General features: G+C 46.2%; 1 protein-coding gene across 2 annotated transcripts in view; it reads left to right on the top strand.

The window, feature by feature from the left end:
- KIAA0232 (KIAA0232 ortholog) overlaps nt 1-26,602 on the top strand; it is a 467,980-nt gene that overhangs the window by 194,778 nt on the left and 246,600 nt on the right. For both annotated transcript variants that reach the window (XM_085642449.1, XM_085642448.1), the window contains exon 5: nt 489-564. In XM_085642449.1, coding sequence (XP_085498575.1) covers nt 489-564 — 76 coding nt within the window. The remainder of the gene's footprint in view (nt 1-488; nt 565-26,602) is intronic.

Here is a 26,602-nt window from a genome sequence, read left to right on the forward strand (position 1 = left end):
TCCAGCCCCAACTGCCAGGCCAGGCCTGGACGTCATCCTGTCTCCCGGAATTCAAGAAAGGTACTCAAAACCTGACTTTTCTATTGAGCCCAGCAAGAACCTAGCGCTTGGATACCCTCACAGGTGATTTGCCGCACTTTACAAATCCCGATTGATCTGCCCACTGCAGTATCTGATTTCCAAAGCTCAGTGTCTGATGGTGCTGAAACAGAAAGAAGCTGACATATGCACATGGAGGTGGTGGATTTCTAGGGTCGTCTACGTACTATTCAGAGTGGGGCAAATACCGACAACATTCTGTCACACATGAGGGAATTGCTGGCAAAAGTTTCATCGTTCAGCCTGGCTTCTAGGGAAATTCACACGGTTAGGAATCAGAGTAGATAGTCTGTACTAGAAAAGGCTTTACTGAAGGTGAGTAACTTGTTTGTCTCTTCTGTCTCACTCTTTCAAAGTGGTATAAACCTATGAATATTCTTTCCTGGCAGACGAGAAAATTGGAAAAAGGTTTGACGGATCTCTGTCTCCTGATACTTCTTCTACAGTGAAGAATCAAGTGGAAATGTGAGTAAATATTGAGCCGCACTTCAATTTTGATGGTGAAATGAAGTGTTTAACCATCCACAATACATCTTTCCAACTCTCTCATTCTATATATGTTCCAGTTTGTGTACTAGTATCTAAAGCAAAAAATAAGCATCACTCATCTGAAGCATCTAAAGATATGTTACCCTGATTAGGTTACATGTCATATGTTTGCTAACTTTCATTGAGCATTTTAAAGAAATGTGCACAACTTTTTGTTCATGAAGGCAAATATCTTTTCGCCCACCCCTTATAAATTATGTTAATGAATGCCAGCCTGTCAGTTTTGCCTTAACGTTACGCTGATAGTCAAAATTTCAACTTTTTAACTCCCAATCCGACACGAACATATATAGAAAGGGTGCATTGTTTAGTTCCTATGTGTTTTTTTTATCCTAAAAAGATAGTCCATCTCTGTAGGAATTCTTTAGTACTTACAAGCAAAACGCAGGCACTGCGTGACTTTTAATCATAGAAAATGTTTCGCTTTAATCTAAGGGCTGGAATTGTTTAACAGATTTTGTAGTGGGGTGGACGATAAGCTATTTTACTTGCAACAGAAAGTTGTGGTTGTTTCATTCAGTGCTCATTTGATTACTGACTGATGGTATGAACTTATTTCGCAAACAAACTGCTGTGTTGGCCTAATTAATCTATCAGTTCTGTAGCTTTTTCCTTCAGATGAGTTATCTTTGCATAGAACGCTTTTATATTACACGCTGGCAAAAGCCTATTTTTTGTTTTGTAACACCTAATGCAGTGCTTAAACACAGTAATTAGAATAATACATACACAGACAAAGATCATAATGAATTGATAGTTTTAACAACCATCATTTTAAAGGTAAGGTGAAATAATGTCACTAGTGAGATTGTCTGTTAAATCAAAGGTGAGATCATGAGCATTACGTTTGGTGTGAGTTTGCATGGCAGATGTGCGAGCTCTAGTTTAGGACCAAACCATAACTAGGGAATTCAAGAGTATTTTCAGTGGGTTTTTTCTCTGTAACCATAACTGCGTTTTTAACTGTGCATGTATATGAACTTGTGTGTGTATATATGTGTGTATACATATGTATGTGTGTATATATTTATATATATATATGTGTGTGTGTATGTTCAAGGCTTATGAGCTGCAGATCACACACTTAGCATTAGATTGCCATCTGGTGTTGGGCTCAGATGCTTGCACCTTGTTGTTGTCTTAGAAGAAGTCTTTGCATTCACGAGATAGGTGACTCCTCCCTTGGACGATAGGGCACATGGACATCAACTCATCCTCAGGTTGGTTTTTTTCGGCCATTGGGTTCGAAACTTACTTTTCCGACGCGCACAACTTCATCAAATTCTTCCGATTGACTTTGACATCGAAATCTTAACCCCGCCTTTCACCGCTTCGATTCCAGTGGTCGATGCCGGTCGCTGGGCCTATCGACGCCGGCTCATGGAAAGCTCATGGAAAGCACGCCGTTCAAAAAATGCCCCCAATGTGGAGCGAAATTTCCATACAGTGACCATCATAAGGTCTGCAACCTGTGCCTCTCGCCAGAACACGAGTCCAGCTGCCCAGCCTGCGCCTCTTTTCGAATAAAAAAAAAAAAAAAACTATTAGAGATCGTCTGGCTCGGCGACACATCATGGCGCATAGATCAGCTCCGTAACCAGAGGACATCTTCGAGGGTCCAGATGTCCCAGAAGAAGATTCCGAAGATCTAAAAATCGTGTCCGAGGCAGAAGACTCGGATGACCCCATCACTCCTGGTCAACGAGTGAGTACTACTGCCCCTATCCCAACCCCACCACCAAAACAGAAGGCACTGGTCAAGATTTCGCCTGTTGGCTCCAGCCGCAACTGAAAACACACTTCAGAAGCCCCGCCCCCGGGCCCGGCTACGAAGAAAAAAGACAAGCCTTCCGGTAGCTCGGGACGGAGCAAACCGCATGTAATAATCCCACCGGCACTGAAACCGAAAGAACACTCTGCTCTGAAATCAGCACAGACTTCTTCCACGCCCAAAGACAAACCGGCCCTGAACATCTCGAGGCCCATAGATAAACCGGCTCCGAACACTTCTAAGCCGAAGTGTGAGAAAGTGCCCTCTTTCTTGCATGGTATGCCCCCACTTTTTGCTAAATTGCAGAATGTACTTTGACTGAGTGTACCCTGGGCTCCTGCCAATCAGGTGCCCAGGGCCTATGTTCCTTCCTCAAAACACACAAACTCCAATTGGCACACCCTGGCCACATGTCAGCCCCTAGTAAATGGTACCCTAGGTACCCAGGGCCTTGTGACCAGGGAAGACCCCTAAGGGCTGCAGCACTCATTGTGCTACCCTTAGGGGCCCTCCTACAACTAACCTACAATCCACGTCTGCTCTGAGGCTGCCCAGGTTGCCACACAGCAGACACGCTGCTGGACCCCTGGGTGGGAGAGCCCCTGCTCTCCCGGGCCTGCAACAATGCACATCCTGGGTGAGGTGATAGATCTCCTCCCCCAGGATGAGCAAAGGGAAGCTTCAAAGGCCTGCCGCCTCTAGGAGTTTCCCCAGGCCACTGCAACCCCCCCACTCTAGCGGGAAGCTTGGCCGGAAACCCCATACAAGGACAGGGGATGTGCCAGCCTGCCCACCCCACCCCTCAGGTGGGGGAGGCGAGGTGAAGCACATCTCCGGGCTCTCGTCATCTTGAAGATGGGAGGCCCTACCCTATCAGGATTAGGCTACTGCAGGATAGGGGGTGTACCCTTCCCAGGACAAGGACCCATTGGTCCCTGGCCTTGACCTACCTGTAACGCCCCTAAATCTAGTATTTAGGGGCATCCTGAACCTTCCTTCCCCAGATTCCAGATTCCGAAACTACAAGAAGAGCGAGAAGAAAAGAAGACCTGCCCTGCAGCTGCAAAGGAGAGGGAGACACCAACTGCTTTGGCCCCAGCCCTACCGGCCTGTCGACCTCGGACTTGCTCCTGCTCCAAACCCGGCATCTCTTGTGGCCAGCAACCTCAGAAACCCCGGAGGACCTGGCTACCTTTGAACTCTGATCCCCTGGGACTCCCATGAGTAGAGGCTCTACTCAGAACCGACCTTTCACCCCTGGCAGCAGCCCGGAACCGCGATCCCAGCCCACTCTGCACCCGCCAAGCCTGGCAGGTGCCGGAGTGAACTAAACCCACGAGGACGACCCCACGGCGACTGTGACCCCGAGTCCGGCACCCAAGGATCCCCCTCGACTATCCTGAAGAAGCTTGCAGCCTCGGAACAGAGTGCCACCCCAACCGCGATCAACAAGAGGGTAAGATTTCCGACGTCAAAAGGCACCCCTGCACCCGGCGCCCCACGGCCCTCTGTGCCCAATCCCGGGGTACCTACCTATCCTTCAACTACCCAACTTACCCCTCGAAGTGGTGGTGGCACCTGAAGAGTCCTCGTCCCCGAGCCTGCAGTCTTTTTCCAAACCGGAAATTTCCCATAGAAACCAATTGAGCGCCCGACGGCTCAAAAGCACCCTGCACCCAGCCGCCCGAGTGGCCCTGGCAGTGAAAACTCTACTCTAAACTACTTCCCCACTTGCCCTGAGTAAGTGACCAGGAGCCCAGCTCCCACAGCCGCGTGGCTTGCCCGACAGCAGCCACCAACCCAGGCCCCCCTATCCCTCATAGGATAACATTGGGCCTAACTCTCTCTGCACCCGGCCGTCCTGAAACCGCTGAGGGTGAACTGACTGTACCTACCCGACACTGGGGGACCCCTGAGTCTATGCCCAGAACTTCAACTCTGCCAGTCGACTACTTACCCTTAAACCGCTAACTTCATTTTCCTCATAGGGTAACATTGACTGGCTTTTTCTTGGAAATTCTTCTAAGTGTGAACTTTTCAAAACTCAAAATATTCACCAAAAATCATCCGAGTACCAAAAACGAATTTACTCACCTGCTCTTAGGTGAACTCCCAGTGCTGGATCTTGGTGCCCAGCACTGACTCTGAAAAGTACCCACAACTATACTTACCTTTGACTCCTTTTTCTTCCATAGGAAACCATTGACTGCTTTTCTGTGAAATTTCTTCTAAGTGTTGATTTCTGCAATTTCTAAATATTCCTCAAAAATCGTATAACATCTGAAAACGTAATTACTTACCTGTTTTGGATAAATGTCCCAGTACTGAGTCTAGACACCCAGTACTGGATTACAAAAGTAACGATAACCTACTGTACCTGTAACCTACATTTCCTTCCATAGGGAATCATTGATTGTTTGCTCTGAAATGCTCACTTTTGAAATAGCTAAATATTAGATAAAAAACATTACAGTACCAAAGTCGACTTTCAACAGCTGATTGTGAGAACTGACCCAGGACTGGATCTAGGATCCAAGCCTGGAATTACAAAAGTAATCTACAAAGTAATCTGTTGCATATAATCTGAATTTATCATTGAGCTCAATGTATTGTGTTTAGAAATAGAGTTGCCTACTGCAACTATTTGTAACTGTTTACTAAAGTCAATTGCATATACAAAAGTATTTTTATGAAACCTCTCCTGTCGAGAAAGTATATTTTAATTCCAAGTGTTGGTTCTAAAATAAAACCAGCATATATTTTTTATATACAAACCATTGGCCTAGAGTTCAGTTATTGAGTGTGTGGAACTATTTGCTGACTGAGTGTGTACAACAAATGCTTTACACGTCCTCTGATACTGCCTTACTGCTCGACCAGGCTACCACTTTGGAGAGTAAGGTTATATCTAACTTTAACCTCTGTTAAACCCTTGGGGTCTGTGGACTCTGTACACCCTGTACCTATTAAGGAACAGTATATACAGAGCCACTTTCTCACACTAAGGATCACAGTTCGGCACCGAAACCTTCGGAACCGAAAAACCAGCCTAAGGATTCCACCACGCCTCCTAAGGCCTAAAAGCAAGAAACTCAACAACAACCCCGCTCCGAACCGAAATAATCGCCGCCGAAAGCTATTGTCGAGCAAGAGGAACTCTTTCACATGGATCCTGTCGATCCCAGACAGAAAAACAATCTACATTAACCCTAAAACAGGACATGTCACAGCTGTGCCATGCAAGAAGAGGAAGTTAGACACGGCACTCGCCCCTCCAGTGCCTGTCAAGAAGGAGTCTGCTACATCACCTATGCCTCCTTCTCCTGTACTTCCTTCTAACCCCCTTCCTCTCCCTAAACCTGTTACACCACCCCTGCCTGTAACTTCTCCACCGCATACACCACCACCAGATGATGATGATGATGACCTAGGGGTGGGGGGAGACCCCAATGATCTGTTCAAGAATCCAGACGACACACCATAGGATGATTGGAATTACCCAATAGATCTACCAGACCTCACAAGCCCCCAGCCATACCCATCAAAACCATCTCCCCCAGACGATAACATTGGTTTTGCACAGTTGATCAATAGGGCTGCCATTTTTCACGGTGTGACAATGCACTCGGACACAACAGAGAAGGATTTCCTTTTAGATACAGTTGAACAGTCCCAAAAAACTGTACAAATATTACCAATGATCAAATGGGTCATTAAACATGCCCCGGACGTATTCAAAGATCCCGTACGAGCCAGGTTTCTAAATCCTAGGATCGATTAAAAAAAAATATAGGCCTGCCCCTGACGACCCTGCGTACATCAAAGGACAGCTGCCTCTGGATTCACTAGTAGTTTCCAACGCTAGGAAGCGCGCCATTTCACACACCTCTGGGAATGCACCACTCCCGGTTAAAGAATCCAAATTAATAGACACATCTGGCAAAAGAGTAGTTGCGCAGGCAGCCAATCTAAGGCGCATAGCCAACACTCAAGCACTGCTGGCTAGATATGATAGAGCCCATTTTGACAAGCTGGAAAACCCCTATTACAGCATTTGCCTGACCAATATAAAACTCAAACAATTTCATCCAAGAGGGCAAACTAATAAACGCCTCAATTAAATGTGCCCTTGATGCAGCAGACACTGCCTCTAGGTCTATTAATACCTGTGTATTGCTCAGACGACATGCCTGGCTACGCATTTCAGGCTTTAAACAAGAGGTCCAGACAACTATTCTAAATCAGCCGTTCAATCAACAACCACTTTTTGGACCGGCTGTAGACACTGCTCTTGAAAAGATGAAGAAAGACACAGAGACTGCTAAGTCCATGGGAGCATTACAGTCTCTGCAAATGCGTGGCTCCTTTCATCGCTCCTTTTATAGAGGAGCCTCCAAAAACATGGGCGCAGATACCTCATCTTCTTTTAAAAACACCACCCAAATATCCCCCAATAGAGGATATTTTAGAGGAGGATACAGAGGGAATAACAATAGGGGGAGAGGCCAAGGTAACAATAACACTTGCTCACCTCCTCAATCACACAACTCAAGACAAATGGGACCACTCAACGAAAAGTGCTCCATATCAATCATCTGGAACTGCTAGCAATATTCCTAGCTTTAAAATCATTCCAAGTTCATGTACAGAACAAGGCTGTCCTAATCCGGACGGACAACATGACAGCCATGTATTACATACGGAAACAAGGTGGAAGTGGGCCATCCCACAAAACATACACCTGCTTGCAGAACACCTTCCAGGAGTTCACAATCAGATTGCAGATCTGTTCAGTCGACAGACCCAACAGATTCACGAATGGGAACTACATCGGCAAGTTCTTCTACCATTTCTCCAAATGTGGGGCCAACCAGATATAGATCTGTTTGCCACACACGAAAACGCAAAATGCCCAACCTTTGCCGCCAGGTTTCCACACCCGCTGTCAAATGGCAATGTGATATGGATGAACTGGTCAGGCAGATTTGCATACGCTTTTCCGCCACTCCCACTAATTCCTAGTGGTACGCAAGCTCCGACAACAATCTCTAAAAATGATCCTAGTGGCTCCCAAATGGGCACGCCAACCGTGGTTCACAACACTGTTGGAACTCTCACTAGTCCCACACCAAAAACTACGCCTCTCCTCATCGCTACTAACGTAGAACCATGGAGAGATAAGGCACTCCGATCCATCTCAAATGAATCTGGCGATCTGGCTCCTGAAGTCCTAGAATTCGGTTACCGTAACCTTCCACCGGACTGTATGAACATCATTAAAGAAGCCAGGTGCCCTACCACCAGAGCTTGCTATGCAGTAAAATGGAAGAGATTTGCCATTTACTGCACTAACAATCCTATCGATCCACTGGATGCGTCCATCCAGAACATCATTTGCTACTTACTACACTTGCAAAGATGTAATTTAGCATACTCATCCATTCGCCTACATCTAGCAGCACTTGCCGCTTACTTACAAAACAGACAACACTTGTCACTTTTTAGGGTCCCAGCAATTAAAGCCTTTATGGAGGGCCTTAAAAGGATCATTCCTCCCAGATTACCACCCTCTCCAGTATGAAAGTTCAGCATTGTACTTAATAGGCTCATGGGACCCCCGTTTGAACCTCTACACAAATGTGAACTTCAGTTCCTCACATGGAAAGTAGCTTTCCTTATTGCAATCACCTCTCTCAGAAGGGTGAGTGAGATCCATGCTTAAACCATACAAGAACCCTTCTTACAAATCCATCGTAACAAAGAGGTTCTCAGAACAAATCCAAAATTCCTTCCTAAAGTCATCTCTGCATTTCACCTTAACCAATCAGTGGAGCTACCAGTGTTTTTTTAAAACCCAGACTCTGTAGCAGAGAGAGCTCTCCACACGCTAGACGTCAAAAGAGCCCTACTTTATTACATTGACAGAACTAAATCCTTTCGCAAGACAAAACAATTGTTTGTAGCTTTCTCCCCACCTCATAAAGGTAACCCCATTTCCAAAGCTGGGATTGCACGGTGGATTGTTAAATGTATCCAAATATGCTACCAAAAGGCTAAACGCACATTAACAATTCCCCCTAGAGCGCATTCCACACGCAAACTAGGGGCTTCCATGGCTTTCTTGGGGAATATTCCCCTAGAAGAAATTTGTAAGGCAGCGACATGGTCTACCACACACAGCTTTACTAAACACTATTGTGTTGATGTGCAAGCCAAGCAACAAGCTTCTGTAGGCCAAGCTGTTTTTAAAACTCTTTCAAACTACTGCAACCGATACAGGTGACCACTGCTAGGGGAGACACTGCTGTACAGTCTATGCTAAGTGTGTGATCTGCAGCTCATGTGCCTCGAACGGAAAATGCTACTCACCAGTATGCATCTGTTCTTGGCATGTAGAGCTGCAGATCCACACACGTCCACCCACCTCCCCGGGACCTGTATCTGTTTCAGTTCTATCTTACTTAGATATACACACAGACCTCTTTCTTTTCTACTAACTTCATCATTTCCCATCATGGCGAAAAACAATCTGAGGATGGAGTCGATGCCCATGTGCACTATCGTCCAAGGGAGGAGTTACCTATCTCGTGATTACAAAGACTTCTTCCAAGACGACAACAACCAGGTGTAAGCATCCGAACCCAACACCAGATGGTGATCCAATGCGAAGTGTGTGGATCTGCAGCTCTACATGCCAAGAACAGATGCATACTGGTAAGCAGCATAAAATATATATATATATATATATATATCAGCTCCTGTATAGAGTGCTCTCAACACCAGAGACACTCTAGATCTACTCACCTCAAATTTCTGCTTTTCTATCAAAGTCTTTAAACATAGGATTAGCACAGTGCTATACACGCAGAGATAGAAATGGACAGTCTTTTGCCAGTTCTACAGCAAAGTCTTTAAGCATAGGGCTAGCACAGTGCTGTCCTTGCCAAGCTGTAAAATGACAAAAGCCATTTACCACTCCAGGCACAGTATTACAGCTTTGAATTGGTAAAATACCAACCAAGTCAACCTGAAATGAGTAAAAGCAACCCCTGAAACAGTGTTTCGCTCTAATTAGTGCTCTTCAGAGAGGTATAGCTTTGTCCAGACACAAGGGAGCACCCAGTATAAGTCAAAAAAATACCCTTTCAGGCATAGAGTGAATAAATTATGCAAAAAAGAAGCAGAGAACTCTGGGTAGTTTTCAAGTTTAGGTGGAAAGCAGCTCCTGTATAGAGCACTCAACACCAGCGACACTCTAGATCATATTCATATATATATATATATCTATCTATATATATATATATATATATATATATCTATATATATCTCTCTCAACGGGGTTACCCATCGTGTTCTCAGTTTGTCGCAATAATCCAGACAGAAACCAAAGTTAGATTTGGGGGTTTATTCCTTCATAAACCCTCCGTGACGCGTTTCGACTTCGTAAAGTCTTGATTACACAACGGGTACTGCAGAATGTGATTACTTGTATACACTCTTCATAGATGTAAAACCTAGAAAACGGACCATTGGCTGCATACATAGTGTTGATGAATTGCCATGTCCGCCATCTTTAGATGGTTCAATATTGACTTTTGTTACGCCTATCATTGCACAATGTGATAATTGGCCATTTAATTATCACATTCGTTAACTGTTTACGCGAGAGCGTACTCTCCACTGCGGGGTCAGTGGTGTGGTGGTAGTGTATGGAGTCTAGTGCTAATGTGTTTACTGTGTATGCTAGTTACGGGGGAAATGCCTTCCTCGATTACGTACTGCCTCCATAGGGCATGCTGGTACGTGTAGTCTGTGTGAGCTGTGCCCTCGGTTCAAAAGAAATTCGACGCAATGTTTTCCGTAGCTGACCTGACTCCTCGCGCCGTGCTGCACTAATGTGGATTTCACAAACTGAAATGCAAGTGTGACGGGTGCTTAAATTAGCTCGGTTGGTATGTGTGGCTGAAAAATCATGGCCCTTGTAGTGGGTGGATCTCCAGTTGCAACTCATCGGTCAGAATCGTCTCCAATGTCAGTTGACTAGATTCAACACAATGATCCCTTGTTAGTGGGAGAATCTGTAGACTAGCAATTGTATGTGTTGTCTTACCAGTGTGTTGAAGCACCTCTGTATCCCTCTAGTGGAAGTGTTATAAGTGTACTTAAGAACCGCTGTTGCTTACTGCAGTGTATGCCCCGTCTACCTCCTAATTCGTGCACATGTTATACAAACTTATCTATAAAAACAAACAAATAATGCACAAAGAACAGTGCAAAAAACAGGTCTTATCTGTGGACGTGGTTGCAGCAGAATGGCATCACGAAGAAAAGGTTAGGGATCCCCTTGTCACAGGCACGAGACATAGTCCCTTCCTTTCCTCCTGCAAAAGATGTGAGAGATAGAGAGAGAATAGAATAGAGTTAACTTCCGCTGGTTCAAACCCCTTGTAGCAATGTGCACAAAACTTGAACTTAAAACTGCTCTAATGCTAGATCATGTGCGGTAGTTGTCTGTCATGGGAGTTGTCAGTACTACACTTCTTGTAGGTGTATAGCCATTTCCTTGTCCATGTTGTGTCCGTTAGGGTAGCATATGGACATCCCTATAATGTCTGGATTCACGTTATCTAAGTTTGAGTGTGAGATTGCGATCTCTTTCGTTGTTCAATACCTGTTTAATGGAATAATTTGCACTGTCAGAGAAGTGATGCGTTTCGAAATGTCGTGCATTGGGGTATTGTTTGTCCCTATTGTTCATGGCCCTCATATGTTAAAGGATTCTTTTGCTTGCCATGAGGGTGGTGCTCCCCACGTACCTTAAGCCACAGGGAAACTCCAAAATATATACCACACAAGTGGTACTGCATGTCAAGAATTGCTTGACGCTGATCATGTTGTTGGTACTGGTATTCCAGAACTCTTTTCTAAAACGGCTGTTGCTGCACGCTTTACTGTGGCCGCATGGAAAAAAGCCCTGTAGATCTATGCCTCTGGTGGTGGATGTGTGTCTCAGGTTGCTGTCTACTAAGAGATCCCTCAGATTGCGGCTCTTCCTATACGTAATCAAGGGACATGCTGGTATTGTGCTACCAATCACACGGTCACCTTTGAGACTATCCCATTTCTGTACGATGGACTTGCGTATGTGATTGGTGTCCCCGCTGTGTGTGAGGATAATGTGTGTCAGTATCCCCAATGTTCTCTTCAATAGTTAAGGTGGTGTCGCTCAGTAGAGTCTCTCTCTACTTTCTCTGTTCTTTCTATCACCTTCTTAAGGACCCATGCTGGGTAGCCCCTCTCCTGGAACCTTTTTATCATGTTAGTTTGTTCTCTCGGGTACCCTTCCTTAGAGCTAGAGTTCCTTTTGGTCCTTAGCGTTTCCCCATTGGGGGTGCTCCATTTGAGGTTATCTGGATGACTACTCATGGCATGCAATAAGGTGTTTCCTGCTGTGCACTTCCTGAACAGTGTGGTCTGGATAGTGTTGGTTTTCACCTGTACTCTCGTGTCTAGGTACTCTACCTCCTTCCCACTGATGGTACTTGTGAGCCTGAGGTTTCTGGTGTTCCGATTGAGTTTATCTACAAACATCTGGGCTTCCTGTTCGCTACCTTGCCATATCACGAACAGGTCATCAATGTATCTTAGCCAGAGGACCACTCTGGAGAAATCTGAATTAAGTTCACTGTCTCTCCTGATGTCTTCCTCCCAGGCCCCCCTGAAGAGATTTGCGAAACTAGGTGCGAAACAAGTCCCCATCGCAGTACCGTGGGTCTGTTTGAAGACCTGATTGTTAAATATAAAAAAGTTGTTCGATAAACAGTAACTAATCATATCAAGTATCATCTGTGTATGTCCCCAGTACTTGATGTGTCTGCGTTTGAGGAATCCAGCACATGATTCTACACCTTGCTTGTTTGTCAATCACTGTGTATAGTGAGTTGACGGCCAGGCTTAAAAGTAAGTAGCCTGCCTGCCATTCTACATTACTGATCTTTTTGAGAAAGTCTTTAGTGTCCTTAACATTCTCTGTCACACTGCCCCGTGATGATACAATGGGCCAATGGGGGGGGGGGGGGGGTTCTCTCTGTCCTTATGAATTTTGGGCAGAAGGTACAGTACTGGAAGGATAGGGTAGTCCTTTTTGAGAAAACAGAATTCTGACACACTGGCAGTCCGAATCTTCTGGGTGTCACTCATGCCGTAAACATACTGGACTCCTCCAGGATAGGCACTACCCATGGAACTCTCAGCAGGCAGGCAGACTTACTTCTAGATGTTAGGCAGACCTTTAGCTCCTCAAGCAGGACTTTCAGACTTCAGGTGTTGTCTCCTTACCTGGTAGACTGCCTGTTATGCAGATGACTGCACTAGTCAAATAACGTCCTTAAGTTCTTTGTAGAGCACTCCCTTCCGTGACCAAGAAGCACTTGGAACTGGAACATAATAGGGTGTGTTGAGTGCCCCTTTTAGGCCCTTTTTCCAGACAGGGAATGTTATTCACTGTCCAAGGCTTCTGAACCATTTTTGGTTCTTTTTCAAAGGTCATCATTTGGGTGTCTCTCAAGCATGGCCCTTGTTCAAGATTATAGCCAGCATTTATGCTGGCCCCAAGCAAGAGTATCCAAAACAAGGGCTTAATGAAGAGTGTGATATCTCCACCTGGCTGTCATTAGCCTTCTTGAAGCAGTAGTCTGAGGCAGTCAGAAGGGTAGGCTTTGCCTAGAAAGTTCTTCACCTTGAATAAGAGAAACGTCTGTCCCACCCCTCACACCTACCAAATTGCTGCCATCAGGAATAAATAATATGCAGCCTTTTGATAATACAGTCCTCATTGAATTTTGTTTTAAACCATTGAAATTCACCAGTTATGACTACTAATGTGCACAACACATGCAAAACGTGGTGACCACCATGCTCAAAACTCCAGTTTGAAATAGTCCAGAAACAAGGGAAAGAGCAAAAAATGGAACAGTTTTTACATGTGTTACGTATTGGGCTGAGGACGTTTGTGAGTGCCACTAGACTGCTTTGTATGGCACATTTGGTGCCCTCCTTGCATAATCCAGTTTGAGAAAGTTCATGGAGCCCTTGGCTCCCGCTTGGACACAAAACTGCACAAAGGACATGGAAGTATCCTACCCTCTGGGACCCCTGAGTCATCCTAACACCCTTCCAAGGGTATTTAAGGGCTTTCATGTGGGTGAGTCACCCAATTAGTCGTGGGACAAGACTCCAGACTGAAACCACGTCACTCTTCGACCATCTGGACACTTGGACTTCGCTGAACCTTGCCTGAGACTGCATCAAGGGTGACTCCTGCTGCTTTTGGTCTCGCTGTTCTGCAAGTCTTCTTCGTTGTCTCTGCTTCTTCCAAGATCTTAAATAGACCTGTGAGCATCAAAGATACCCAATGTAATCTCCCTTTGAGTGAAGGAGTCACTCCCCTGCATCTGCAGGCACCGCAACGAAGCTGACCGGTCTGCTGCTCCTGATGTCCCACAGACTTCAAAAGGCTCAGCAACACAGGTGGTTTGTCCTGTCTTCCCTGCAATTTTGAGGCCAATATCCCTCGTTTGAGCAGCTGTGGCCAAACCTGTGTGCACTGATGACTTTCCCTTGCCAAGGCTTGTTGGTTCTGCACTCCAGAGATCTTTGGGCACCGAGAAGCTCCAGCATCTCTTCCTGCCAAGTACACCGTCCTCACTGCATCCTCTGCACCGTGGGCCTGTATCTTTGGTGAGCTGCTCGAAATCCTCTCGCAACTCCTGTTCCTTTGACCCTATGGGTCCTCCTGGGGGTCGTCTTCTGCTCCATTAGGCTCCCCTGCTTGCTCGGGCCTGCTCCGATTCCCCTGCTTGTGGTGCGTCCTTTGTACCGTGCTGGTCCCAACGTTGCTCCTTCTTTGCTTTCCATGCCTGTTTCAGCCGCCAAGGCCACCCTCTCTGGCTGTTGGCTTCCGACACGGGACAGCTGGTGCACAGCTCACCTTTACCTGGTCCCCTCACCTGCAGCGACAAGGCCACTGTCAACTCTCCCGAGCCACCCGACATCAGTGCACATTGCTCTTCCGTGCCTCCTGGTCATCTCCGAGTGGCATAGACTCTGTCCCCTCTTCTTACAGGTTCTTCACTTAAGGAATCCACCCTTGGATTCCATCGAACTTCTGCACAGTCTTCTCCAGCGGCATCTCTCCTGAAGTCCTCCATTGTGACTTCCGTGGGACACCGTTGTTTCTGGGGCTACACTCGTCGCTGCTGCCATCAACACTGGTGGGACACCAGGTCCCAGAGTGCACCGAGGCCCGCAAATCCTTTGCAGCTGACAGGGAAGAGGCGTGGCCATCGCACGCTTTTAACGCTGCCTTCTCCCCCACAGCGTGGGACATCGTTGTTTCTGGGTCTGCACTCATCGCTGCTGCCATCAACACTCTGGTGGGACACCATGTCCCAGAGTGCACCAAGGCCCACAAATCTTTTGCAGCTGACTGGGGAGAGGCGTGGCCATCTCCTGCTTTTAGCGCTGCCTTCTCCCCCGCAGCACAGGACACCGTTGTTTCTGGGTCTGCACTCGTCGCTGCTGCCATCAACACTCTGGTGGGACAACATGTCCCAGAGTGCACCGAGGCCGGAAAATCTTTTGCAGCTGACTGGGGAGAGGCGTGGCCATCTCTTAACGCTGCCTTCTCCCCCGCAGCGTGGGACACCGTTGTTTCTGGGCTACACTTGTCGCTGCTGCCATCAACACTCTTGTGGGACACCTGCCCCCCCTAACTAACTCTCGTAAACGGTCAAACTTTAAGAGACTATTTTACAACTTTATTCTATTGCTTACCTGTAGCAAAAGTGGCGACACGGAGGCGGTTTTCCAACGGCCATTTCTAGCTTGTTGTAACAAGTATTATTCGCTGTACTGCTCGTTCTTCTTTGGAGGGTGTTTCTGTCCCTAACCCACATCCCATCCCCCGAATAGAAAATAGTAACTCTAATTATAATTATCTAGCCCGTCTCCCTGCCCTGGTCAGTGCCCCCTCCTTCTTGCTCCGGGCGGCCGGACCCCTACCGTCTGTCCCAGGCATCTCCTCCCTCCCTCCAGTCCTGCCCTCAGGCACCTCCCTCCCTCTCAGCCCCAGGTCTCTGCCCCGTTCAGACAATTTTTGCTTCTCTGCCCCGGGGTCCTCCCTTCACTATTTCCGGATCAGCTGCTCTCTCCTTCCACAGCCCTGCCCTCAGACGGCCCCTTCCCTCCCCACAGTCTGCGGCTCTTCTCCGGACCCAGGGCTTTAAGTGGGCCGGGTCTCACCGGGTCTGAGCACCGGTAGTTATTTTAAAGGGAGCCTCGAAACGGGTCTCTATCGGGCTCTGTTTTGTGCCCTGACACACGTGGTCTGTTTTTCCCCAGACCTCTCCCATAGGCTAGAGGAACCTGTTCCGAACACCCATACCAAAGAAATCCCCTCCACCCGCACAGACTGGAAAACCTACCCCCCCCCCCCCCCCCCAACCTGGTGAACCTGATTGAACTCCTAGTCTGCGAAAACCGCTCCCTCCACTCCTCCCATACTACAGACTTCACTCCTTCGACAGATTGGGGAACTCACTACGCTTCCAGGTCTCAGAACTACTCCCTCCACACAGACTGGGGCAACTCACTAGGATATGCCCATCAAAACTGGTGAACTCCCTGCCCCATCCCAAGATTGGTGAAACTCACGTCCCACCAACTCCAGTCTCCTCAGACTGGGGAGAAAACTCATGCCCCCATCCCGCCAGACTGGCGAAAATGCACTCCTCCCCATCCCCTCAAAGGCTGGGGGGCCCACAGCTCTGCCCCCTCCCCCACTAGCCAAAACCTAACAAGCATTGGCATAGCCAATAGGTCTCGCCTTTGGGACCTTATAAGTGTTTAGCTATGCAACAGTTGCATAACAAAATACTTAGAAGCAGGGCTTTAAGTGGGCCGGGTCTGAGCACCGGCAGTTTTTTTTTGGGGCCCTCGAAACGGGTCTCTATCGGGCTCTATTTTCGTGGCTACTAAAGGTAGTCCGTTCTTTATTTTTTTTTTTTTTTCGGACCCGTTTTGAGGGCCCAAAAAAAAACTGCCGGTGCTCAGACTCTGCCCACTGTTGCTGCACTGTTAGGTAACCTGACCCCATCTCCCTTCGCCATCCTCCACTTTGCTGAACTTGTTGGGAACCTATCAGCTCAGTGGTCACGGCCTGACGTCCACGGCATGACGTCATGCCAGGTGAGCTTTGTTGGAGGAAGGGAAATCCTTTGAGAGCCATTTTCTCTCGGGATTTCCCTTCTCTTCTCTTTTTCCGGCGGGAGAGCAACGTCGTGGTGGTGCCAGCGCGGGACAAATCCAGGACCAGGAGCAACGTCGTGGTGGTGCCAGCGCGGGACAAATCCAGGAGCAACGTCGAGGTGGTGGCAGCGCGGGAAAAATCCAGGAGCAACGTCGAGGTGGTGCCAGCGTGGGATGCTAAAAAACTGAAGAGGCAGAGGACCCCAGGCAGCCTGCTCCAGCACGAAAACCCGACCTTCAGCATTTTCACCTGTGGAGCCCCATCCTTTCTCGGTAAGTGCAGTTTATGGCAGGTTGTGCACTATATAAATGCTAATTATAGCCCTCTGACAGTCTGTCCAAGTATTTGTTGACTCCAAGCCCTCTTCATCACCCAGAGATGGTATCCGTTGAGAGTGCTTTATGCATGCAGTCACGTGTTACTTCATCTTGCATTCCCTAAGAGGAATTGTCGTCGTCGCCCCCCCCCCTCCCCTCCCCCCCCCCCCCCAACCAGGAAGTAGTTTTTGTTTCGTGCAACACACAACTGTTGTGTACTGCATACTTTGAACTGAGTGATCTGTGGGCGTCGGAGTTTAAATTAGGGATCGGTGTTTATGATGTGGCAAGGTTGAGATGGTTGAAGCCGAGGCAGAATGCAGTGTGATATTCTCAGTGTGTCAGTAGGTCATAGAGGCGTGCAGACTGCATGCACATCCAATCCGTGGCCTCTTTGTAGGCCACACGGAGTGACAGTCTCCTATATGCCTATGGGAATAGTTGGATGATGTGAGATATGCAGATGGAGGATTTAAGGGGAGAGGTGTTGGCTTAACGGCTAGGGCGCTCGACCTCGGACCTGGGGAACTGGGTTCGAGTCTCGGTAATGTCGCTAAAACATCCTGTGATTCTGGGCAAATCACTTAATCTCCCTGTGCCTAACAAAAATGAATGTGTGTCCTTATGTAACGTAACTGGTGCTATGTAAAGCGCTCTGATAACCTATTCGGTTCAAGTTCGCGCTATATAAAACTCTAAAAAACAAAATAATACAGCCTTTCTATACTATTAGGGAACAAAGGTTAACATGGATATTTTTTTAACCAGTGTTCACAGTCAAAAAGTACTGGATTACCAAGAACCGTGGCTGCACATTGTTTATGGTTAGGTAGACGTAGGAGGCAGATGTACTTGAAGCATATGTGAGAACCTCATGCTTCCAAGAGTCCTGTGTTCGGGGAGGGGGGGCTTCTGTTCGTGCTTGTGACATCTAAGTAATTTTTAGTCTCGTGCCAACCTGCATTTTCTGGATGGGAGGGTGTTGGCTGGGCAAGAGGCGTATTCCTTCCTGACAAAATAACTGAATAAGATACCAAAGCAGAATGCTTTAGGGAAGAAATATGTGGAAGGTTAATCCTCAGCACTGACGCTCCTAAGGCCACAGATGAGGCCCTAGATGCACAGCCCATTTCTAAGAGGTTGATTTGTTACGGTTTTTACTGCTCAGGCTTTCCTCACATGTTAAGTTGGGGAAAATGGTTTAATTTAAAAGGGAAACATGGATTTAAAATTGCATAGTAGTAAAATGTTTATACTTGGCTGCCCTTGATAGCCCCGGCTTTCCACCTGAAAGGTCAAGCAGAAAAACTGTTTAGTTGGGAGAAAGTCACGGGAGTGGGGAGATTAAAGGGACTGTACAGGTGGTTGGGGCCTGCATCTGTGCTGGAGAGGTAGGGAGGGCCTGTGTATGTGCTGGAGGGGTGGTGGGGGCCTGCATCTGTTCTGTAGAGGTGGTGGGGGCCTGCGTCTGTGCTGGAGAGGTGGTGGGGGCCTGGATATGTGCGGGAGAGGGGATGGGGCCTGTATATGTACAATGAGAGATCCTTTCAGGAGCAGCACAAAATGAAGAGTACCACCTGCCTGCCAAATAGCACTCCAATTAAACATTGTTGATCACTGGAGTAAAACAAACACACTGAATATCTTCGAGGGTTTTGGGGAATCCTGCAATAGATTTCTAAGTAATATAAATATTCTTTACATGTTTTTTAAAGTGTTGGTATTTTTATGGGTGATACTTAATAAATATACCTTTTTGCCCAATTTATTATCCTTTGCTGGATGCGACTTCATGATTTTCTTAAGCACACAGTGCTAGTTATTTTGATTCAGACCACGCCCCTACTCAGATAGGCCTCCCCTTCAAGACATTAACCACGCCCCTTTTAGAGCACCCCCAGTTTTTTTTCCCCACTTAAAGCACTGCCCGGACCCCTTCTCGTGTTACTCGGGACCTGTCCTTCCAGACCCCTCTTCCCCTCCCGCCGACTGCCCTCTCACCTCTGCCTCACACCCGTGCACCCTTTGCCCACTCTGTGACGCCCTGTTTTATTTTCTGCCCTACTTTTTTTTTTTTTTGGTCCACTCTCCCCATCCCTGTTTTTTACCCTACCCCCAATATCCTTTGACATCTCTCTTCACTCTCCTGTTTCCTTCTTTCCCATACTCTCACACCTTTCTCTTTCTCTCCCTCTTAAAGTTTAACTCTTCTCCGCCTGCCCCCTCTCGTCCTGTCCTCTCCATCCCTCCCCCTATTCCCCTCCACCCTCTCCTTTCTAATTCTATCTCTTTCCCAGACTCCCACCCCTCTTTCGTCACACTCCGTGTTTGGCCGCCCCAGCATCTTCCACTTTAGACTACTTCCTATCTCTGAAGCTATTGTTTTTACCCCCTCAACAGCTGACTGTCTAGATTACTATCCCAGATGCATTCTGGATGTTGTAGTCAGAGCAGCAAGCCTATCCTCACACCGAGGGGTGGGGAAGGGCCCCCAGAGCTCTTCTGCAATACTGCCGGAACAAGAGAAGAAAAAGGCATGTTAACGGCCCAGAGGCCAAGCATCTGCGCAGAGAGGGCTCTAAAATAAAAACCAGCATTTACAGATCCAATCCTTGCCCCCGCCCAGCAGCGGGTTTATGAACAGTTAAAAGAAAGTCTCTGAAAGCAACGGCGAGGGAAAGCCAAAACAGGGAAAGTGTCCATATTTGGGAAAGAAACAGTGAAAAGTCAAACAAGAGAATATAAAAACATCGAGGTCCGATGAAAAACACTCCCCGGTCTTTGGAAGATCGTTGCCTCCATCTTCAGCCGAGAATACTGTGCAATCTATTCATTCATTGGCTGGTTTGTTTATCCATGTACTTCGAGCACAAAGGTCACGAGTACACACATATGGTACAGTGTTAGGAGATGAGTGCATAAACATGGTACAGTGTTCTGGCACGAGTACAGAAAACTAGGGCAGTTTTAGGGCACGAGTACATAAAAACTGGCCCAGTGTTAGGGTACAAGTACATAAACATTGTACAGTATTAGGATACAAGTAAAAAATTATTCTGCAGTTTTAGGGCACGAGTACATAAAACTGGTAGTGTTACGGCACGCGTACATAAAACTGGTACAGTGTTAGGGCATGAGTACATAAAACCGGTACAGTTTTATGGCACTATATAAAACTGCTACAGTTTTAGGGCACGAGTACATAAAACTGCTACAGTTTTAGGGCACGAGTATATAAAACTGGTGCAGTTTTAGGGCTCAAGTACACACACATGATACAGCATACAGCACAGTTTTAGGGCACGAGTACATAAATCTGGTACAGTTTTAGGGCACGAGTACACAACATGATGCAGCATACAGCACAATTTTTGGTGCACAAGTACATAACTGGTACAGTTTTAGGGCACGAGTACATAAACATGCTACAATGTTGAAGCACGAATACAAAAAAATACTACAGTGTTAAGTCACGAGGACATAAAACTGGTACAGTGTTAGGGCATGAGTACATAAAATTGGTACAGATTTAGGGCACGAGTACATAAAACTAGTACAGTTTTAGGGCACAAGTACATAAAACTGGTAGTTTTAGGGCACAAGTACATAAACATGCTACAATGTTGGGGCACGAGCACAAAAAAATGCTACAGTGTTAGGTCACGAGTACATAAAACGTACAGTTTTAGGGCACGAGTACACACATGATACAGCACAGTTTAAAGGCACAAGTACATAAAACTGGTACAGTTTTAGGGCACGAGTACATAAACATGATACAATGTTGGGACACAAGTACATAAAACTGGTACCTTTTTAGGGCACGAGTACCTAAAACTGGTACAGTTTTAGGGCACGAGCGCACACACATGATACAGGATACAGCACAGTTTTTAGGGCACGAGTACATAAAACTGGTACAGTTTTAGGGCACGAGAGCTAAACATGCTACAGTGTTGGGGCATGAGTACAAAAAGTGCTACAGTTTTGGTCACAAGCACATAAAACTGGTACAGTGTTAGGGCATGAGTACATAAAACTGGTACAGCTTTATGGCACGAGTACACACACATGATACAGCATACAGTACATTGTTGGGGCATGAGTGTAAAAACATGGTACAGTGTTCGAGGAAGAGAATATAAACATGGTAGGGTGTTAGGGCACGATTGCAGAAAACAAGGACAGTTTTAGGGCACATGTGTATATACATGGTGCAGTGCAGTGTTATACATGGTGCAGTGTTGGTTACCAGTACATGCTAAATTGTTTGGGCACGAGTGCATAAACATGCTACAGTGTTGAGGGATGAGTACATAATCATGGGGAGAGGAGTTGGCCTAACGGCTAGGGCGGTCAACCTCGAATCTGGGGAACTGGGTTTGAGTCTCTGCAATGATGCTGAACATCCCATGATTCTGGGCAAATCACTTAATCTCCACTTGCCTAACAAAAAACAAGCATTGGCATAGCCAATAGGTCTCCCCTTTGGGACCTTATAAGTGTTTAGTTATCCAGCTCAATATCCTTGGTGCAACAACATCAAGTGTTGCATGGCTAAACACATATACGGTCCCAAAGGCGAAACCTATTGGCTATACCAATGCTTGTTACACTTGTTAACACTGTCTGGGCATTAGTTGCACCTCATTAGTACCAGTTTAACACACACATATAGCAATAAGTAAGGTGACCAGTCAACCTTTGCAAAGAACCTTTCTGTGCGGCAACACACGTCACTGCATTTTTACTTACTTTTAATCTCTTTGATCTAGAAACAAAAATGTTTTTATGGTAAAATATGCAGATTATGTGGGAGATAATGGATTATGGGGCAAATGCGGTAAATCTAAAACTATGAGAAAATCGCCACGACTGCACAATCACAAAATTCCAGTGGCTCTGCTTATAGGGGCTTTCAGCCACCTCTGTTCCGAAGTGTGCCATTCACCTTTTTGTTTCGCCCACCACAGCATGCAGCAAGGGAAATTGGGTAAACTCACTTCAACCATTTGCATAACTCTCTAGGCATTGACATAGTCAATGACTTTACCTTGGCAAGCTTGTGTCATGGTTTTTTAGGTCTCGCACCTAGCGTTGCAGTGCGCAGCGCAGGACTTCTTGTAGGGGCTTCCAAAAACTCACCACACGCTTGTGCGTGTGGTTTTGTTATCATTGCGGGCTATTGGGCGTTGCGTGCGTCTCTCTAACAAAGACAGCACGCAATTGGGCAAATGCAGACGCATGTCCCGCATTTGCCCCGCCCACGGCCTATTGGTGTCTGTTACCCGCACGGCCGACATCTGTCTTGCATTATCGTGTCCAGACTCGTGTGCCATAATGCAAAACAGATGGCCTGCTTCCTCACACAAGCGCGCGCTCTCGTGCACTACTCGCGATGTACCTTTTGTGTTTATTTTTGTGATCGGTGATTTGAAAATATACGCACAACACCCCCAGTGTCTGTTTAATACTGTTGGACGTATTCCATGTTTATTGCAAATGTTCACCCAAATGCCATGTTTCGGCTCTAAATCCAGTCTATGCTTTAAACGGTTGAATTCGTGAAACCAGCGGGCTATCCCCGGTTTCCACATAACCAGCCGTCTGATCCTGGACAAGCCCGTGACTCACTTCACTTGCCTTCTAAACCCGGAGTGATTGGATACATGGCAAACATCCAATTTTAACGCTTGTAAAAAAATAAATTAAAGAAAATTACATTTCTGTCGAGTTTCTGGAAACAATCGTTATACCTGCTCGAATTGCAAGCGGCATGTTTATCTTTCCGTGGTTCCAAATAATCCATTTATTTAAACCCTGGCGCCACACCGCAGGGGCTGAAACCAGTGTAGACCCACAGATTCGCCACCTCGGTGACCGGGCTGCAGCGCGCCCCTTTCTGGACACGATCGATTTCTAACCCCGGATCACCTTCACGACTATAATTTCGTAATTCTACATAATTTAAGTTTTATGTCGTTGGCTGAACATCTGAAACGCTTCGAACGCGGTTAATAACACACTAGGCGTTATCATACAACGCGCTGCACCAAGGAGGAGTATTTTGCTTGGCATGGCAAAGCGCCATGAAGTAGATGTTTAATGTGCGTGTTGTGGTTTAGCTTTTTAACTCCTTGCCCTTGAGAAGGCAGCCAAAAATAGATCCCCCAATATGATGACGTATAAATGGGTGCTCACTCAGAGCTCCCATGTGCAGTAAACGGAGAGGCAAAAGGCTTGGGTAGAGGAAGTGACACCCGCACCCTCTGACATCAGAGCGTTGACCCCTTGAGGTACTGGCGGCTCCCATCGAGAGGCGGGTGGAGAGAGCCCTTAACATATTCAACGCATAAACAGCTACTTTTGGGTGACGCCTCCCCGTTCTGTTTAGGACCCGTGCAGTGCTTAATTTGTAAAAGAATACGTGCCAGGCCCCAGTTTTAGAAGTCAGCAGCAAGTGCTGCCTGAATTCAAAGGCTGCGTGGTATTAATTTTACCCGGTCCCTCTTTAATCCACCGCCAGTCAATCGCTCTCTGTCCCTTCACCACTCTTGTTCAGGCTATTTTGTGTCCCTGTTGTCTTTGCCACTGCTTCTTGTCTTTCTCCCTTTAGTGTTTTGCTCCCATGCTCGGGGTCACAGTCTGATGAGTGAGAAATAGGTGCTGGTGAGCCCCACCTGCAGGCACCGCTCCAAATTAAGAACATGTGCACTGCCCTTGAGGGTGGGGGCTGCGCGCTGACGCTCTGCCCCGGGTCAGGCACCGACATGCCTGCCAACTTGTGCACCGTGGAGGGAGGGGCGCCCGCTGTTCACGGGTGTCAACTGTCCCAAACACGCTCCGTCTGCTATTCAGCTGAAGGCTGCTCCCACTGGTGTCTGTTCCACGTGGAGGCTTTTGGTACTAGTGTGCAGGGGGCTCACTGGTGTCCTGGGTGGAGGCTGCTACCACCAGTGTCCAGGGGGTGGAGTCTGCTCGCGCTGGTATCCACGAGAGGAGGTTTTCAGGGGCTGGGGTGCTCTCACTAGTGTACATTCAAATCCTGGGCACACATGCATTAGTATGTACAAAAGAGATCACATGAACATAAGTAGATTTGAGGAGTAAATATCATAAAGTTCACAGCAGAGCTGTTTCTTTTAATTCATATCCTGTAGAACACAAGCATTTGCAGTGCAATACGTCTCGCAATTACACAAGTTTAAGCTATTGGCATTGTAAATGACACTGCCTTTTATTTATGTTTTAAAAACACAAGCAAAAGGCATTGTTATTTGCAATGTTAATAGCTCAAACTCGCGTAAATGCGAGACCTATTGCATTGCAAATGCTCGTTTTTTATTGAAATATGTGCCATCCAAATAAGAAAAAAAGAAAAAAAGGCTGTCACTTAAACATAGTCGCCATATGCTTGCAATCATCGTTTTTTAATTAAAAAAAACATTCACTGATATCGTCGGTTTACTAGTGATGTTTATAATAAACCTTTTAGTTGTGCCATTTATTTTAATCTTAGTTTTATTTGTGGAGTAGACAAGAAATCCCCAGCTAGCCACACATTCAAAACACAAGTAGATAAAAAGTTGCAACGTCTCAAATACTTTAGAATAACATTTTAAAAAGCAGTCCGAAATTAAATCACTACCGAATTGTTATACTTTTGACCAAGCTATGTGTGGAGGATGCTTGCTCTCCTGATCTTCGTGCTGTGCATGGATGAAGCTCATACCAGCGAGCACCTTTAGAAACAATCTATTGAAAAAGTGGAAATTTGACTTGTCTTTTAAACTAGTCACTTGTATAGACTATATTACTCCTCAAACGATTAAGATTCTCACTTTATGATTTGAACTAGTGGTGCCTTTTTCACTGTAGCTTTCATTCTGTGTTAAGGTAGGCATGTTGAGGTAGGCATCTTTCTTTCAGAAACCTAATAGTTCCAACACTACTAACTGCATGCCACACTTGTGAGACATTAAATGTCAAACATATGTTGTCCATGGAAATTCATTTTGACACCAATATCCAGTTTGCTAGAGACCCCCACCATGTACAAACACAGGGAGCATTACATAAAAACGAAGCATGACTTAAGGGCAATCCGGCTGTCGCATTACTGGAGAACAGTAATGAACACAGTAAAAATAAAATGGCAATTCAAAAAGTTATGTCAGATTTTTTCCCGGGACATCCATATGATGAATAATGGGAGTGACAGATTTGTTGGTTGGTTGTTCTATAGAAAGTTGGACTCTGGTAGTAGTGATTGTTCCACTCTACTTAGATAGGCATCTATTGATGGGAATACAGGGTTTGCTTTTTAATTTAGAGTATAGGTGATCCATGTTTGATCGCTGGAGTAATTGGGTTTGCAGAGTAATACCAGCCTAGGTTAGGCACTGCACATCAGTTTGTTCATAGGACGAACCAATCTAGATGAGTCTAGACAGAGACAAGATTACGACCAGGGGCCGTACTACCATAGTGCTCCATGGGCATACAGGCATGTGATTGGGTGGGGAAGTGGGGGAAAGTTGAGGGTAGAACATGACTTCGCACATCGGTGGGTTGGGACAGCCGAGGGTTGGCATGGAAGTAGCTTATTTAGACCAGATGCTCCTAGCAGTCTTGTTAATGGCAGTAATGGCTCAAACCCCCACTACTAAGAAATCTAGATTACAGAAAAAAACTGAATTTGACTGGCCCCACTTTAGTCACAATGTAAGAAAGTGATCTGTCACATGACATAGCAGAGGTCAATATCTTTATTTTTATATTCTGCTATACATACACTCCAGGAACAAATGACATTTGCATCCATTATTTACTTTTATAATTGTTATGCTGTAATAAAACCACTCAACTCCCCAGAGTAGTAACTTGTTCTGTAAAAACACATCCCATTCCCAGCAATCCCGTTCTAGCTACTTCCAGGCTTTTTGTGATGCAGTATTAACTTATCCCTAGGGAGCGTGGCAAGCGTGCATTTTCTTAAAACCTTCTTCCTGTGCTGTCTGAGAGCTGTTCCTTCGCTGTTCTCTGTTGTCACACCTGTTCTATCCATCGCCGGCGTGAGGCATGTTAGTTCCGCCTTCTCCCTGACACTTCCTCGCTTATCTGTTTGCACAGTTATTAGTTTGTTTAATTCACAAACGTGCCCATCATGAAAGTCCTTTAATACCCTGAACTCACCCAGACACTGGCATAGCCAATAGGACTCTCCTTTGGGACCTTATAAGTATTTAGTTATGCAGCACAATATCCTTGGTGCAACAACATCAACTGTTGCATGGCTAAACACATATACGGTCCCAAAGGCGAGACCTATTGGCTATGCCAATGCTTGTTTATAGTGCTTTACATTGTCGTTTTAAACCATTATATTTATATCCAGACTGATTTTAATAACTTAAGAATAGATGTTGGGTAATAACCTTTTAACCATTATGTGCAGGTCGGTATATCATATTATACTAAGCATTTTTTTGGGCATGTGTTTGATATGCATGCAATGTTGGAAATTGTATCTTTTATAGTTTTTTTTAATCGGAATAA

The sequence above is a fragment of the Triturus cristatus genome, chromosome 2_2 (assembly GCF_964204655.1).
Source record: "Triturus cristatus chromosome 2_2, aTriCri1.1, whole genome shotgun sequence".
NCBI classification, from domain to species: Eukaryota; Metazoa; Chordata; class Amphibia; order Caudata; family Salamandridae; genus Triturus; species Triturus cristatus.